The 18,732-nt window shown below is 40.7% G+C and overlaps 1 protein-coding gene across 5 annotated transcripts in view; it reads right to left on the bottom strand.

Moving 5' to 3' along the window:
• The window catches only part of cux2b (cut-like homeobox 2b), a 154,638-nt gene that overhangs the window by 71,434 nt on the left and 64,472 nt on the right, over positions 1-18,732 (bottom strand). For all 5 annotated transcript variants that reach the window (XM_088618155.1, XM_088618157.1, XM_088618156.1 and 2 more), the window contains exons 2-3: positions 4,920-5,030; positions 2,990-3,037 (exon numbers count right to left, since the gene is read on the bottom strand). In XM_088618155.1, coding sequence (XP_088474281.1) covers positions 2,990-3,037; positions 4,920-5,030 — 159 coding nt within the window. The remainder of the gene's footprint in view (positions 1-2,989; positions 3,038-4,919; positions 5,031-18,732) is intronic.

Raw genomic sequence — 18,732 nt, 5'->3', positions numbered from 1 at the left:
CTTTTAATATATTTTAGAATGCATATGCGACTCTTACAGTTCCAAGTCTTTGCCATTTTGTATATTTCAGAATGATTATTTATGAAAAGAAAATTGAGCAGACTGTCGTAAGGTAAAAATGTGTATACAGTATAATGCATTTGTAATTTTAAAAATACAGTATGTCAGAAATGAATGCATTCAAAAGCCAACATTGAATTTTTTAACAGGAGTCCATCCCTAAAGCCTTTCCCTACCTAGACCACCCTGACGCCTGATTTCCTTAAAAAAGGCTTACCAAAGGTCACCAGTCCTGCATGGGAGACAAAAGCCAGATGAAAGTGGTTTTGGTGGACCAGTAGGTGACACAATTTTCTTTGGACCAGATATTAATAGTAACTCTACTACTAATAATAAGAATTCCTTACACTTATATGGTGCTTTTCTTGACACTTTACAGGCAGTGGGGACTCAGCCCTTTCACCACAAATGTGCCCAGCTCTCAGTGGGGAGGAAAACAGAGTGATGGAGCCGATTGATAGATGGGGATTATTAGGGGGCCATGATCAGTAAAGGCCAGGGGAAAACTGGGCCAGGACACTGGAGTTAACACCCCTATTCTTTTCGAGAAATACTCCGGGATTTTTAATGACAACGAAGAGTCAGGACGTTGGTTTTACGTCTCAATCAAAGGATGTCTCTTTTTTACAGGATAGTGTCCCTATCAGTATACTGGTGCACTAAGACCCATACGGACTGGGTAAGCGGTCCCTACTGGTCCTGCTAGCACTAGTAGGGAGAAAATGGGCATTCCAATATGTTCTAACTTTAATGGGACATCAAATTCAGATCCTGTTCACACCGTTCACATTAAAAATCCCATCTCACTTTTCACAGGAGCACCTGTGGTAACCTCATTATCACTGCCAAAAATAATTTAGAATATCTGGTTTAACTAAAGGTTTATAGACGTTTTGCAATTCCAACCAAACCCTGGAACGCTCTGAAAGGGTTCTTTTTAAGAATCCAGGTTGGAGGATAAATAAAAATGACATCCCTTTTGGACTTCAATGTTGAGATGACAGTTTCAGTACCCTAGCCTACCATCGCCTCACTGTTAAATAAATCCTTTCTACAATATTCATATGTCCAATTTACCGGGAAAAATCTTGATCTCCTGAACATAATTAAATTGTGCCTGTCGACTGAAAAGCAGACTTTAACCCACATCAAACACATTTTTCAATTCAAAGGCGGCAAATTAAAAGAAGCAGACTGTCCCACATGGTTTAAAATATATGTACTTCACAAAGCCAGCTACCTCCTAATTTCAACTGCTGCTGAAGCTTAATACTGTGATTTTAATTTAAAAGAAAAAAAAACAGGTGAAAAACCAGGCAAAATCATTTTGCAATGATTTCCCTTTCTGAACAGAGTCCCTGAAAGACATTTATAGGTCTTGGTTAATGGCTAACATTAAGACTGAAATACATTCAGAGGAGCAGCAATTTCTTAAGGGGATAGTTATTCTAGTAGGGATCTTATTACAGAAAAAAGAATGTTAAACTATAAAACTGAACAATCTAAAAGCAGTTGGCTGCATAATGTTACAAACCTATAGGTAAAAAATTAACTCAACAAGACACTTTAAACACAATCTCTAGTCCATTTCAGAAAATTGAGCAGTGTTCTGCTTCAGTTGAGTAGTTCAAAATATCTCGTTAAAAGCTCTTTGTAATAAAGCAGGGGTACTGTATAATGGAAACAGAATTTAAATCCTAAAATCAAAACTAAAGGTGTAAGAGTAATAATTTAATAATCCTTCTTGGCACCTTAAATTGTCAATAAAACTGTTAGTATCTGAAAATAAAGCTGGTAATAACATTTTCAGTAACACGCTTTGCTACTAAAATAGAACTCAGTTCCAGAATGAGCAATTTACTTGGCAGTCCTACTGAGTGTGTACAGAGTGCGAATGATTACATTTTCTAATCTCCTGACTTTCACCTCCATCACGGAAATGAAGAACACCTCTAGGTCCCCACCTTTAGACCAAAGAACACTTTCACAGTTCAGATTTCTGGATGGTCTATATATGATCTTTTTTAACAGGTTTACCTGTTTATTAGATTTTGTTCTGCTCCCAGAAAGATGTGGACAAAGGTACTGTATATACACTTAGATATCCAGGTACTAAAGATCTCAAAATCCAAACTGTGATTTAGTAAGTGTAAACCGCACAGTATTTTTTTTCTTCACGTTTGCAGACGAAAATTGGAAAAGCTATCACCTCAAGGTGTTATGTTCTTTAAATTATCATGTGTTTTTATTGGGTTTTGGACTGAATGAAAGGCAAACGCGTGGCAAACAATGATTATACAAATCGACTTTTATAAGCACTTTTACAAAATTATGACAGAAAGTACTGGATAAAGAAAACTTTGATTAAAATCGACAAATGCTCCGCTATAAAGTGCCAGTTACAAAACACGAACTGGATAGTGTGTATCTTTGTGGTCACTAACATTCTATCAGAGGCAAAATACTAACACATTTTGCATTACTTTTCTGGATTAAAATGCAATAGATTTTAAATACAGAATACTTTGGGTTGCACCCTCAATTTGATACTGGAGCACATTCCATTTGTTTCAATATAAATTCAAGCAGTTATTATTTATAAATGATTTACAACATGTAATATATTAGCACATCATTATTACTGTGACAATGACGTGGTGGGAATTAACTTCTACCATGATTAATTGTGTTTGTATTAATAAACTGTTTCCATACTGTACGTAAAGAAAGGCTTTGTGAATGCAGGATTCTGTATCAATCACATTTGTGTTATGCAGCTGTAAAGCGTCATTTGCAACTCTCTAGACTGAAGTGTTTCCATGTTCTGCACGAACACTGTGCTGCTCCACTGAAATGTGGTTCCGCCACTGCAGGTTGAAAAAGCCAGTGGAGACGAAATTATTACTCAAGTCGGTCTTGAAAGACTCACCTGGGCTTGGAAGCTCTTGAGCACAGGGGCCACCATCTCCCGGACGTCCTAAAAGACAACATGAACAAACAAGAGTTACGACACAAACCCTTTACAAAGAGGACAGAACGTGGAGGACGCCACACAGAGCTGCTATTGTGCTTTCAGGGGCATGCGTGGCTAAGTGGGTACTGGTATCATACAGCTCAATTGGAGAAGACATGCAAGTGTAGATCTACCTGGGAATGGGAGGCAGTCCCTTACCCTTCCTGAAGGGCGGTGGGAGAGTGGAACGAGCTGCCCAGCCACGTGGTTGAGGCCGAAGCTTTGACTTCTGTCTAGAAACAGCTGGATGGGAAAGTCGGATCGACAAACCTCTAACTACCAAAGGGGTCGGATGGTCCGAATGGCCTCATCTTGTCTGTAACCGTTTTTATGGTCTTACCGGAGGACTAAAGCCGTTAAGCGTGAACCAGGACTATTCCAAAAAACAAGGCAGGTTGCTTTCCCACAGAAGACAAAGCAGCGTTGAACATGTGCCAGCTAACTTGGTGGTTCTCGGCCAGTTCCTGCCTGGGCACTGACAATCTTTTGGCACAGACACCTGGTCACCGTCACCCCCCCAGTATGCTGGCATGGCTACACCACAGACCCTTCATTACGTTTAAGAAGTCTGTCCACACTGGGACATTGGTTACAATACAGCACTCATGTGTTCCTGGAGACAAGGGAATAAAAATAACAGGAAACTGGATGACTGGATGAGGCCTGTTTGAATTGCCCACACGGAAGCAAACGGTCCAACTCCTGGGCAGCTCGTGGCAGAAGCAAGCCAAAGAGAGGCACATAGCATTTGCTCCGACTCTGGCTCTTGAGTTATTTGTCTGATGAATAGTATGTCAATGAAAAGGAATTAATTGCGCAGTTTGTGCTTATTTCATTTACTGTATATGATATTACTGTGACTAGTAAAACGCTAAGGTTTTGGATATCGTTCATCTCTATAGTCCACTCTTTGTTTGTCAGCAGAATTAAAGTGCCTTTAATGATAAACCTCAATGCAACATCTCAAAGGCTAACCAAGTGTAACTGGGAGAAGACAAGGCCTGGACTGTTTGGTTTACAAGATCTACTACAGTAAATCTATGTTGTAGATTTAGGTTTGGTCCATTACATTCAAGAGGTATCAGAACTGGTGTGCCAAACCCACGGCCCTTATTTCAGGGAAGCAAAGAAAAAATCGATTTCCTCAATGTATTTAGTTTCAGCACTTTTGGATTTTGCACCTTTTATGTATATTTCTCCAAGCGTTTGCTACCACAGGTGAGGGACCGTGTCTCTTCAGAGGCACGGCTAACGCAACAATATCTACCCGTATTAAAGTGACAAAAATACAGAAGTGCAGGCAAAGAAGGTGGTTTCATCAGGCCCTCAGAGGAGAGGCAACACATCAGGCGGTCCTGGGTTCTAAACAATTTCTTCCAAAGCAAGAAATGCAGTGCAAACCCCAGTGACTGCAGGGACAAGAGCCACTCCCCTGTCATTTCTCATCTGCACACTTGCACATCTGCTTTGTGCTTCTCCTCAGTTTGGAAAGACTGTGTCTCCATTAAAACACTACCAGCACCACAGTAACAAAGAACCAGGCTATCCTGCGGCAGGAGTACATAATGAAATGCGCGAAAGATGATTAAAATCCCAAAGGGGAGCATTTACACTCGGCATGTTGTTACTGTTGTTACCGTGTTAATGACCAAGACGTTGAGCAAGCCACTGGCTTTCTGTTTTCCAAAGGGCCAAGGAGAGATTCAGCCACCTCCAGTATGAAACTGGATTGACCCAGCACAGGACTAGCCCTGAGTGAGCCCCTGTGACACCCAGCACTCTGAGTGCCTCTCCGAAGGTCACGCAGGAGGGGGGGGTTAATCAGGTTTGAGAACGAGCGATTTACCTCCGGAACATTCCTCTTGAATTCCCGACTGAGTTCAATCAGACGCTTGTGAGAGTGCTCGCTTTCTTCCTGCCGGCCAGCCAGCTCGGAGGCCACCGAGTTGAGCTCTTTCTGCACGGGAGACAAACAGGGAAAAAAAGAGGCCTGAAAATGGCAGCCATGTTCGTAGAGGCATACAAGTGTGCGCATATAAATACACATACTGTACCATTCTGTGCGTGTAATCTAATCTCTCGAGCTCTCCACAACAGAGGCGATGCTTACTGCAAGCAGAAGCAGTCATAAATAATTAAGCAACAATAAATTCAATGTCTAAAGAACCAAGAGGCCTTTTAGATAATCAGTATTAAAATAATCAATAAGCCTGCTACAGCATCAGGGTCCTTGCAGAATAAAGGGAATTAAGCGATAGACATAAATCACCAACATTTTCAACAAAATCAAAATTAACTACGTAAATAAATACACAAATAAATAACACAGAGCTAGGGACCTTAAAGTAGAAAATGCCAGGGGTCTTTTCTAGTGGCCATGGACAGCCTGAATTACCAAACACACCTGGCACTCATAAATCAGCTTCTGCCCAGAGTAAAAAAATGTCTCTTTAATTTCCACTTTAAGAGAGTTTAACATTAAAAGATGCCGATAATATCTTCTCCAAAGAGTCCCTCAGTGTACAATGCATGTCAATCACATTTAAGGGAGTGCACTGTCAGTCTTACAGTCATTACGAGTGGCCATATAAACCTGGTACTTACATGTAACCAAGAGAGAGACAAAAGCTACAACATAAAACAAATTATGCTTGAAGACTACATCTGTCTCTGAGCAAACTTCTCACCTCCCTCACCTCATCTCTAATCCTCATATTCATGCCACCCTACATTGAACAATAAAACTCATGATTGCATCATGTTACCCAGCTTCCCTCTAAAGACCTGAAACATACTGTAGGATCCAGATACACATAGAGCCTTATACCACTTCTGATTCCACTATCTCCAAGACATACTTTTGCAAAGAAACTAGAGCAAAGACTCCAAGCTCACCAAAAATGTTTAAATGTTTCTAAAGAATCGCTACATCATGGTTTATTCTGGAATATAAAGTAGAATTAGGATGAAGCTTCTGTTATCACTACAGTATGTACCCTCCCTGTGGTGTGCAAAACTGAAATCTGCTGCATTTCAATTAATAAAAACTGTACTAAAAGGTGATTTAAAAATGATCTAATGAAACTCTTCTCTCTTCATGCATCTGTCAAAATGTAAAATATCAATGCAACATTTTTTAAAAGCAGTAAAGTATTTGAAACCCCAAAGTTTAGTAGAATTTCATTTTAATAATGTTTTCTTATAACAAGCTGGGAAAATAAGTGGGCTGTGTGTGTTTATTCAACACGAGGAAGTAAATGCACTGATTGATAGAACAAGCTTTCTCTCATAACTCCATGGATTGCCAAATTAAATACAGCCTACAAAAATACCCCACAAAAAGCCTTTTTTCAGGGTGTTTTGTGCTGGCATTTCTCTCACGCCGCAGAGTCAGCTGTGGAAACCAAACGTTTGATTAAATCATCCAATCAGCATATTAAGAAAGTATTTTCTATTCCTACCTGTTCCTGCCCCACATTTTATGCTCTTTTGTGTCATGTCCAATTACCAATCATGTATTTATCTGATCTTCATTTCCCCTCTACATGACTTATAATTTAAAATGCTGGCATGCTGTAGCCTGAAGGCTGTTAAAACTATACAAAGAAATAGAGGGACAACCAGCCACATTGTGATCTGCAATTAAGGTAGTTATATATCTTAACCCTGAGATTCCCAGTCCTGGTCCTGGAATCCCAGGCACCTGTTGGGTTTTATTCCAACCAAGCTCCTAGTTATTCAATTGACTAAATGATACTCAAGTACTTAAATATTAAGTGCCTTAAGAATAGGTTTTATTTGAGCGTTTTAATGTTTTTTAGTTCCTAAACATGTAGGAGGTTGCCTCTTAACTACTGCATTTCATAAGTAAAATAAGAACTAAGTTGGAAATGTTCCAATCAAGCAGCTTATTAGATCAATTAAGGCTTCGATTTGCCAATTACACTCATCTGGAATGAAAACCAGCAGGTATGTGTGCCCCCAGGAGCAGGATTGGATACCACGTCTTATGTGCTTGTGCAGAGGAGATATTCAGTTCTGTTTTGCCAAGCCCTGCTTGTTATCTTACAAAAGAGAAGCTGTGACCCCACAAAACATGGAACAGAGGCTTTTGCAGGTCCATAAAAGACATACCTGAGGAGCTTTCAAAATCCCACCTGTGTGATGATACGCTCTGTCAATCGAACCGTTTTAACTGTGAGGTTCTAAATCAGTGCTGTTTCCTCTTTATAAGGTGTTTGTTTGGCAAAATGCGAGGCTATTTAAAAGATGGTTCAAAGAGAACACAGGTATGGTTTCAAGAGAATCTCTTGGTTTGATCTGTCTTCCAGATGGGTCATATGCAACATCTGTATGAATCTCATAGGCTCTTACAAGCCCTCAGTACCCATGTATTTTAGCATGGTCTCTATTTAAATTGAGAAATATATTGTCTTTGTCTATAACCTCAGTGAAAAAAACATTTTTTATTTCCATAAACATAACTACTATGTACTATAGTACTATAATTAGTGATTATCACTGTAAAAAAGGTTAATATTTGTGATTCAAAGTGCATTCTATACTTCGACCTAGTTACGCAGGGACAGGTGTGCCTTCTTCATGGTCTATATCCTTCCCACTTCAATAAGCACACAGTAACTGCGACTGTTCCTTTGCAGCTTGAGGTGGACCATCAGAGACTTAGCACATTTTGTAACCACTGTGTGAAAGAAAATGGTACAGAGAAATGCACACAGCAGGGCTAGCACAGTTGGGAAGTTGTGCCTCTGGTCAATTGAAATTGCAGTCTATGAGAATTAAATTTAAGTACCTTTGGGCCCAACAATCTATGGTTTAATAACCCTTTTTCTAAAGGCCATATCTTTGGCCTACTACTGAATGCTGTACTTCCGTCAGAATAAAGCCCCATTCTCCCTCATAACTATTCTGACTAGGAATATCTGATCATTTTCACCCATTGGTTAATTGCTTTGTGATACATAAGCTTCTGTTGCTTCCTCTTGTAGATTTTATGAGACCTAATTTACAAAGAAATACCACTTTACTATTCAGGTGCTTTGTATCCTCAGTCTTTGTGTGTCCACTAATCAATGCAGAAGGGCATCCTGTAGATTCACTAAGCAAATTCCTAGGAGACAATTGTGACGTTCCAACTCAAAACAAAAAATTAGTCCTTATATACAGTACTTTGGGATCTTGTAGTGACAACCAACTGATAGAGAGGCTTTGGATATTTGTAGTCCATTTAGAAAAGAGTTTGACAAGTGACATGGCAAAGCTTGTCTAAGTTAAACACGCTTTGAAATCGGGGATGATATTCTTATGACGTTGTTTCATTGCTGATTCAAAAAAGTCAAAAGATAAAGGGCTGTGGGAGTCTGGAACAAGCTACCGAGCCATGTTGCTGAATCCCTGGTTTCTTTGAAGAAATGGCTAAATGGGCTCATTGGATTGATAAGCTACTAGCCACCAGTAGATTATCCAAAAGTCTTCCCCTCATTCGTAACCATCCTTGTTGACACTAAAAGTAAAAAAGCATTGTCTTTACTCAAGCCTGGACCCTCATTAGGTTGGAACGTATTCCAATGTGTTGTATTAAGTGGACTGAGAGTATGTGGCTACAATCATTAATGGGACACTAGTCCAATGTAGGGTTACTTCAAGCAGTGATGGTTCACATTTATACAGCTGGATGGACTGGAGAAATCGGGATTACATTTCTTGCTCAAGGGAATAACAGCAGTATCTGAAGCAGGGATTGGAACCCACAACTTTCCAGTTATGTGTCTAGGAGCCAACCATGTCCCTGTCCTGCTCCCTGTATTTCTATATAATTAATCTTCACTCATCTGACAGGCCAGAAGAGGAGAAAATGTTTCAGCATCACTGGAAAGCACTAAAGAGCCAATCGGATAAGGGCTACCTCATGTACATACAGTACTTGCATGTTAAAGAAGCTCGCTTTATCTGAGCAAAACAGAGCAGCACCATTGTTTCGAAGACTTCCTTTTGAAAAAGAAAGCCAAAAGATCAAATTAAAAACGATTTTCCAGCGTTTTTTTTTTAAGGAAGTGAACCAGAACATTTTTTCTTTTGTTCCAAAGCGAAACAAAGACCTATTTAATATGTAACATTAGCAAGAGACTTTTGAGGAACGGTGATGCAGCCCATGCTTTTCAGTCTGCTGTTTGCAATTCCCCATTTAAATTGCATTTTCTTTCAAAGGAGGCATAGAACAAATGTGCCTTTCGTGAATAGTCCAAATCCTAAAATGGTAAAAAAGGCAGGCATAAAAGGCAGGATTCTCTCCGTTCTCACCTGATCTGAATAAAACACAAGTGGAAAAAGGAACAGCACATACACACGAACTTCAGATTTTTTAGTTAACATAAGCCGTTTATTAATAAGAGCAGTCCATTCAGCACCTCCATGCTAGAACCAAAGCAGGTTATTGGGCCAGAGCTCAACCTGGTTTCTGTGATGTTGAGTGGATTAGAGAGCACATGGCTCTGCTCTGGAAGGTGCACTGGTCTGTTCCAGACTGATCCAAGAGTCTCATCTCGTTATTTGAAAGAATCTCAAGGAGTCAGCTTCCATTAGGTGGGCTACTGGCTTACACCTTTCAGGAAATCTGAACAGTTGAATCAAAAGTGTCATTGCCTGGATTAAGGGCCAAAGAGATTTGTATCTCTCACCCTGTTTGTGCATTTCATCTCTTTTATCCTGTTGGATATCTTGTGCAGCAGTGCATTCAATCACAAAGCAGGGGAGCGAACTGAAATCCCGGTTTAGTACACCTGCACAGAGAAGATTCAGAAACTGTAGACGTACTTACTGTCGGGACATGTGAGCACGGAATACTGCAGGTTTAGCAACTAATATGCTTCCCTAACATTCAATTACATCTATTGAGTATGTGAGTCTAAATTTAAGGAAGTCCACCCTTTCAAAGCTTTCGAATGCTTCCTGCTTTTTGTCAGTAGATGGCACTGTAAATGGATTTTTATCAGATTAAGGAAAAAGTGGAAAAATAAATCATCTGACATCCTCAGTTTCCTTCTCTGTGGTGTTTGTAGCCAATAGAACTAAATTGGGAATTGGAGGGGAATTCTGCCTGAACCACCAAACTAGGACAGTCCCATCTGAAAGCCTGAAATGGAGTTCCCTGGGCACAAGAACAATAATACAAAGCATATTGAGCCATAAGGATACAAATTGTTGACAAAGCTTAACAAAGGTACCAACTTTCTTATAAAAGCATGGTTTTGTCTTGTAAAGATCTCAGAACAATGACAGAGTGGATGATTTTCAGTCAAATGTTCAATAGAATAAAAAAAGAATTTGCTGTGTGTGGCAGTCAGGTCAATACTGAACTCCTGTCATTAAGCCCCTGTCACTCAGACATCAGGCAGTAATTGATGAGTTTCCTCCGGAGAACGCGTACTGTCATTAGGCCAAGTAGAGGTTCAAATCCAGCACACTGCAGCACAGTACAGTGGGGAGACCAGGCAGTGCTGAGGACAGCATCTGTGAAGGATACATCCGGCCTACTGATAGATAGCTAGGCAAAGGAAATTGATTAGGTCAGGCATTTTGTGCACATGTGTTCTGGACATTGCAGACCTTGAAAGAAACATCCTCTATGAACAGAAAACAAATGAATCAATTTAGAAAAAAAAATATTTCTTCATCAAGATAACATGGGCCCACTGGGGCAAGAGGTCCTGTTTTTGTGCATCTGCTAGGACAGTCATGAACAACATAATGTACACATGTGAAAAGAAGAAATAATGTAAATCCATACCCGAAAAAATAAATGCATTTAAATCAATGCAAAACATTACAGCGACACTGCAACTTGAGATCTACTACTGCAAACTGGGATTTACCAGTACAGACAAATTTCTATTTTAAATTACAAACACCAAACACAGAAAGGACAAGGGCTGTCAGTATGGGAAATTGATTTTGGTGTTCCTTAAAATGCTTCATACTTTGAATTTTTTACCTAATTATTGCTCTATCTATGCATGGCTAAATGTACAGTCACAGCAAAAATATCCCATGCAGACAGAATGAACCAGAATCTGAACTGGTACAACTAAACAGCCAAACCATAATATTAGTAATGTTATCAATGTTCATAAAAAAATAATAATTTCCTGTATGGAGAGAATTAAATATGAAAAAACTGTTCTATATTAAAATTGTGTGTATTTCCCCTTTAATGTCATATAAATAAACATCAGTAGAGAGTTTAATTTACGTAAGGACAGAAATGAAACCAATGCAAACTGGATAAAAATAATAGAAGTTAATATATATACTGTATATTGTACTATTGTACAATCTGAGCCAAAATTATTGCAGGACTGACTCAGTATGCCTCCGATTTCAACAACAATTCCAAAAAGAATAGACAAAAGATGCAGATGGGATTATTATTTTTTTGTTGTATCGCATATAATTGCAATCAACAGCAGACGTCTGACACTGTGACAGCATCAGCAGAATTGCTGCTGAGAGCACAGAATCTTTGTCTAAAAATAATCAGACATTCTGCGCGCTGCTGTTTGTTATACTGGTAATCGATGCTGGAGGCTTTGAATTCCATCAATTTATAGATCCACTCTGTTCTGCCTGGTGACTGTACTCGTGCTCAGCCCCCACCTCACACATACATACATACACACGGACATCCACACACACACACGCAGGCAGACACAGGCAGAGTCCAGGCAATGCAAGGGGCAGTGTGTGATTAAGATAAGCTCAGATTCCTTTCATACATTCCTTATCAGGCCTAATTCTCTGTGAGGCAGGAGATTGTTCGTAGCAGTTAAAGATTAGTCCCGCTTCTGAGACGCCAGATTTGAGAGGGGATCGATCAATAAATCAAATCACCACAATCAATGGGCCCAATCGCGGGAGTCTAGTCTAGCCTGTGCATTATTACTGGCACCCCTGAGTCAGGGGTGTGTGGGGGGGGGAGCTTTCAGGGCTTTCTAGGGGAAGGAGGAGGGAAACAGCTTCCTGGGCTAAATAGATCAGAAGAGTGCCTGACCTGGCAAATTGCCAGGTATAGCCGCCACTGATTCTCCTCCAGCTCCCAATGAGACCAATAGACTTCCTCTACACCACCCCCCTCACAAAACCCCTCTGTCCTCCCTCCCCCTACCAAGCATGCATCCAACCCAGCGCCAGGAAAAGAGCAATAAATTTCCCATCAAACAGCAGAGGCTACCAACGGGAGGAACATCTGCTTTGCTGCAGAGGAAGGCTCTGTCTCTTTCGTGCGCGTTCTGGCCGAATAAGCCCAGGCACCGCAAACGAGCTCTGACAAGGCAGGCCCCTGAGGCAGCTCTCACCTCACCACAGCAGCAGCGCGGAGAGCGCAGTCTTTCAGCAGCTATTTCTATCAGCTAATTCAAGGCGACTTCGACTGATCCTCATCCTTTTCTTCTGCTGCTACTGCTCTCCTCTGCCTCAACCCCCCCCAGCCCCCCATCCTCCTCCTCACCCTCGTTCAGCTACCACCATCACAACCTTCCCTGCCTCCCCCTTCCACAACAGCCCTGATTCGCTATCCCAACTTTTCAGCCGGCCTTTCGCCACCCCAGGGACATTCTCACACAGAGGCCCAACACTGCTCATGTTCTTTTTGTCATTCTTTACATTTTCAATTAGGTTTCCCACTGTATCCCTGCTCGATAGGAATGGCCTATGATTATTCTACCGTTTCTCCTTTTTCTGATTCCTGGAAGAATGTACTCACGTCTCCTGAATTGGGCCATTGTCAGGGTATCCACTTCTTCTTGGAGGCTTGAAGATGAAGGTGTAGCCGGTGTTGGATAAAGAGGGTACACAGCTTACTGCTATCCCAGATGTGAAGCGAGGGCTTCTGAGTAAATGGCAGTATGCCCAACCCCGTGATGCACAACCAATGGAGTTCTACCAGCTGGCATAGGAAGGATTCAGTCCTGTGACCGCAAGACTGTACGGAACTTTCCACATTCCCAGAGAAAGTTTTTACAAGACAAGACATTCAAGCGACCCTCCCTCTTCAGTGCTTAGAACCTCTTTTATCACTGAAAGTCTTTCAATGGAGCAGTGACTTGTGTAATTCCTAAGATTCCTCCTGCTAAAAATCGGAGGGTGTAGGCTGAACGGTCTTCCTTCCCTAAAGCCTTCAGCTGTTCCTCACAGGATCTGGAAACAATAGCTAGACAGGCTTTGTGTCACTCCAGAGGCCTTGTATTGAATATAAGTCTCCTCAGATGAGCACTGAATCTCAAAATAAATATGATTAAGCAAATAAATAAATTGGGAGCTGGTAAGACCAACCGATGGACAGGCGAAGAGGCGGACAGATCATACTCGAGGCAATAAAATCAAAATGAGATATAATCAGCCCCCCTTGCTCAGTGCGATGCAGTGTGAAATTTAAACTGGAGGATTTGAGGTATGCTTTCATTAGGCAGTAATAAAACACAGAGAAGTGCTGCGCGGTGTACTCTTAAGACTGCTGTGCACAAACAGCCCAAAATATATCAAAGTAAAGCCACGAGTCTGATTTCTGACAAACAAGGAGAGAGAGCCCGGGATGCATGCTGAGGCTTCCAGTGGGGCCCGCTGCAATTTCCTTCAACACAAAGAAAATAATTTCAGCCCTCCAATGCCTCTGGCTCTTTTATAACTGCTGCTTTAACCCCAGCACCGAGAGCACCAAGAGCTTCAGAAAGCACTACTACTTCCACCAAGAAGGCTTCCGTACAAGAGTATTTGGCAGGAGGAAAAGACGCAGGAACTGTGAATCGCGTCGTATTTCAGAAAGGAATGATGTGATGACACTGTACAGTATGTGAGGAAGGTGGCCCAATCCAGAAGCATCAGTCTCTCTGAATCAGGGGTTCTCTGACTGGGTCACACCCTTGCAGGCAATCACTCAACAGAAGGGTCCCAATTTACGACTAACAGCATATTTTCTTGCTAAGCAAGGGGCTAGGGCTCTGGTTCACGGGTTCAAATCCCAAGAGGAGATGGGGTATACTTCCACTGTACCCTTGAGCTAGCACTGGCAAAACCAAAGCCAGCCCAAACTGGTACCAAACTTAATAAAATCCAAATCAGAACCACGTGTCAACTGATAAATTACAAGCTACTGCATGTCAAAGCTGAGTTGAAGCAAATGAAGCCAAACTAATAAACATAAGAAGATCTCTTGGGTTTGTGGATGGATCGGTCAGCCCTTTCTCATAGACAACTGTGAGCTGTCTTTGTCAGTGGTTTAAGGTGAATCAGGAAATAGCAGGAAGAGGAGATCCCTGGCCAGTTAAAACATTGCTGATACAGAGTATCATACTCCTGCACGATTACCCTGGTTTCACTGCCATGTGAACTGGTATGCTTGGCAAGGCTGGGCACACTGAGGCTCTGTAGTGCCATCAGAAACACAACCTTCAGAAAATCTCGAAAGGTTATTATAGCAATAAGACAAACTCCTGGACTACAGCTGCTGGAAAGTTCAGATGCCTTATGAAGAACACCATAAAGCTCCTAATACTTAAACCTTACAGTGTTCCAGTCCATCAGGACTGACTGATTGGACCGAATGTCATATTCACAAAATGTCCAAAAAGACACTTCAAAGAAATGTCAAGTTATGTTTTCAGTTTTGATTTTGGTGCATTCAAAATAACTTTGTGGACATAAGTTTTGAAGTAATCACATTTTTTTAATGGAAATCCTTAATACATTTCTATACCTACAGTATACAAACTGCAAAAACAGTACATAAAGTTCTTCGGGTACTATGGCCTTAATAAGTCATTCTGAGACGTTGCCCCCTAATCCACCCACTCATCTCCACTCCCCACCTTGCTTCAAACTAAGCTGCATTCAGACAGTGGCAGGAACCCCCCAGAGCAACTATCTATGGAATGTCATCACTGAACTTACAGGGTTTCTACAGCAAGTGAGGTTCAGCCCAGATTGCACACTGAAGGGTACAGGGAAATTACCCACTGCCTAGCTATATAATCAAGAAGGTTGGACTGGCCTCATTAATGTTTTCTTGTACTGATTACACTATTACACACAAAGTGTGTGCCAATACTGGCTAAGGCACCTTCTGCATTAACAAGAACAATTTTTTAATAAAGTGACAGCCGTCCCAGGTTATGAAATTCTGAGGCTAGCCGGGAAATAGTTCAGTGGAACACCACTGCGAACTCGTGGAAGAGGAAGGTTCATCACTATAAATAATAAAATTATGTTCTGTGGAAGAATTTCATTCTGACTCAATCAAGAGAGTTCTGAAGTAGGTCTTTCTACATACCCTACAATATTACTCTCCCACAGAAACTCTCAGACTTTAATCACAGTTTAAAGAACAGTGGGGCAGAAACATTAAGACCCTCCATCACCTGAATCATCAGAAGGAATTCTGCGGTCATAAACCTGTCATCGGATGTTACGTATTTGAAGCACAGTTTTACAACGCGTTTGTATTCTGGAAAGAAGTGTAACAGCTTAAAACAGCAGAATCCTGTAAAAGGAAATGCAGGTGTGGGAAAGACTTTGAAAGACTAGAGAAATGAAGTTTACCTGGGGTTTGAAAAGCAGAGTGAATTGTGCAGTAGAGCAATAGGGTTTCAAATTGGTACTTTTATTGTGAAAGACATATACTCTCCAAACAATTTAACTGCTATACAGTATATTAAATACAGAATTCCACTGATCCACGTATTATCTGAAAGGCTCTTATTCCTATTATTGGTGTTTACACTGGGCACTGCACTTTACATGGGATGCTAGTCCTTGACAGGGCACATACACACAGGTTTAAAACACCAGGTAACCCACAGAAACTTCACGCAGACGGGGAGAGAACACGCAAACTCTACACCTCAGTGCAGAACTGAACCCTATCGGACATAAGAACTGAAAGGCAGCGACAGTAACTGCCATGCTACTGGGCCACCCTTGTAAAAGTCCAACTCATACAAACACAGATTAAAGACATTTAAGAAAACTGGCATAACAAATTGTCAAGGCTCATTTCAAACACTGGGAATTCAGTGTACATAATTCCAAATCTTAACCCTTACACACAGCCTCCATCTTACTTTTTTTAATAAAGTGGTTTTATTTGCTCTGTACTAGACTATGTGTTGCCCAGAAGACTAAATGATCACTGATGTTGAATTCATATTCAAGTAATTACAGAATAATAAATTATTATTGTTTTTAATTTAAAACAGTGTACTAGGGATGACATGAAACATTTCAATGAAAGAGATGTGCCATATACACTGAATTCACTCAGTAATACTTTTATGCTTCCTGAATCATTTATCCACCCAGCTGCATAAGCCAGGATAGATGCTGCCTTATCTCTCAATGCTTCCATCATTACTATGGGTCCTAACTCTTTAGCATAACTGCTTGTTAAGCTCTGTTGTACATTATGGTTAAAACAGGTCACCCCTTCATTATTACATTTCCAATTTCCTTTGAAGAAGCAAGCATCTAATCATTTTAAAAGTGCATTAATGAATTTAAAATGGCACATTTTCATTCAACACACTTCAGATGCTGTTCTTGTGACAGGCAGGCAGGGATGTCTCTGTGAAATGTTCACTCCTGGTGCCGAGACAGGCCGCCTTGTATAGTACAAGCAGTCTACAGACACACCAAACTACGGATGGCAAAGTGTAATTTGAAGCACATAAAAACTCATTGAGTCACCAAAAACATCAATCAAACACAACATAGGATCTATAACAGATTATATGATTATATTACTTGGTTGAATACTGTTGTATCCTAATATCGTTTGGAAACCACTACAAAACTAAAAAATCTTCTTATTTTATAATTGTTTTGCAGATCTAAATAGAACATGTAATGACATTCTATGAATGTACTGAATATTAAGTTATTCCACACACAGTGCACTTTTATATATGAACAATCAACCTTAACAGTAGATCTCAGTAACAACCACACCGTTAATATATAATCTATGAATATTCTGAATTATAAAGATGATTCTGTAACCACTATTACCACCCCTGCTACTGTTCCACCTCACCACTATACACTGGGCTTTATGTAAAATACAGTTATTCCAGAGTATTAGATTTTTTGCAGTCCAGTCTGAGTTAATGTAGTGCAATATACATTCTGCTAGCTAAAACTACGGCACTGTGACAGTGGTGTTAATTTAACTACAGCAACTCAGGTAAAAACAGGCTTCATCAATGCACAAAGAGTAAAATTGGGAGCATCATGCTTATAACCCTAGTGTTAAGCCTAATACGTTTTGAAAATAATTAATTCCTCTTGCCTGTCAGCTCTCCTTAAAACTGCACGATAAAGCTTATAAAGTGAGATAAAAACCCAAAATGCTGCACACATTACAATTATCTCTGAAGGTGAAGCTCCACATGTCAGAATTTGGTAGTCACGCTTACTTTCCTAAGTAGCCTTAACGCCAGCAAAAGACAACGCCTTCAAATGAGCTGATGAAAACTCCAGCGCAGGCCTGTCACTCTCTTTTAACAGTCTCGTTCACAGCATGGGATAATAAATACACACCTTCGAGTGTGATTTATTAAAACAGATTAAAAATGTCAGAAGCAAAAATGCAATAAAGTCTGCCACACATGCATTAGGATCTTATATACTTAGGAAGTTGGGTGATTTTCCTTTTTTTTTCCATTGAGTGCATCTTTGCCTCGGAGGGCTGCCATCTGAGCAGACACGGCCAATGGGATTTGGAATAAAACATGACCTGCTCCATAAAAAAGATTTTAAACAGCCCTGGCTTTTCCACTTGGGACAGAAAAGCATTGATTGTATTATAGACCCTTAAGGTCAAATCCAAACCTCTAAGATGAACGAGTGCCACAAGGTTTTGATTGTCTCTGAAAAGCTGGCATTGGTTCACCTAGACAGCTTCCTGACGTTTCTCTCCATGAATTTCTTTCAAACCCCTGCATTTGCTCGCCCTTTCATCTCCATCTCCATAGCACTCCTGTCCCATGAGATGGCCATAGAAACTCAGTTCAAAACACACCACAAGATTGTGATCCATCGATCCATTTTCTAACCACTTCATCCAGTACAGGGTCACAGGGGAGCTGCAGCCTATCCCAGCGAGCAAAGGGCAAAAGGCAGGATACACCCCGGACAGGACAGCAGTCCCATCACAGGGCAGACACATGCACACACTCACGGCAGGGCCAATTGTCCCAGAAGTCAATGAACCTACCCGTATGTCTTTGGACTGTGGGAGGAAACCCATGCAAACACGGGAAGAGCATACTGTATAAACTCCTCACAGACAGCACCCCAGGTCTGGAATTGATCCCAGAGCCCTGGCACTTCAAGACAGCAATGCTGCTAACAGCTGCTCCAACATGCTGTCCCTTGGCCAGATCTGTCTACTTTAAAAATCTTATTTTGACTTTCTGTTTTAATTTAAATAGGATGAAGATGCAAAGAAAAAAAATGAAAAATGAAAAATTACATTCACTATTATTAAATTGTTCTTGTGTGTTTTTTTTATTTCTTAGTTTGAAGCACGATTACAATCAGTGTCTATTGTTACAATGAGTAACTAGAAGAGATGACTAGCGGGGGTTTCATTA

The sequence above is a fragment of the Lepisosteus platostomus genome, chromosome 24 (genome assembly GCF_059453375.1).
Source record: "Lepisosteus platostomus isolate fLepPlt1 chromosome 24, fLepPlt1.hap1, whole genome shotgun sequence".
Taxonomy (NCBI): Eukaryota; Metazoa; Chordata; class Actinopteri; order Semionotiformes; family Lepisosteidae; genus Lepisosteus; species Lepisosteus platostomus.
Note: the sequence above shows the minus strand (reverse complement) of the source record. Positions and strands in the feature narration are given on the sequence as shown.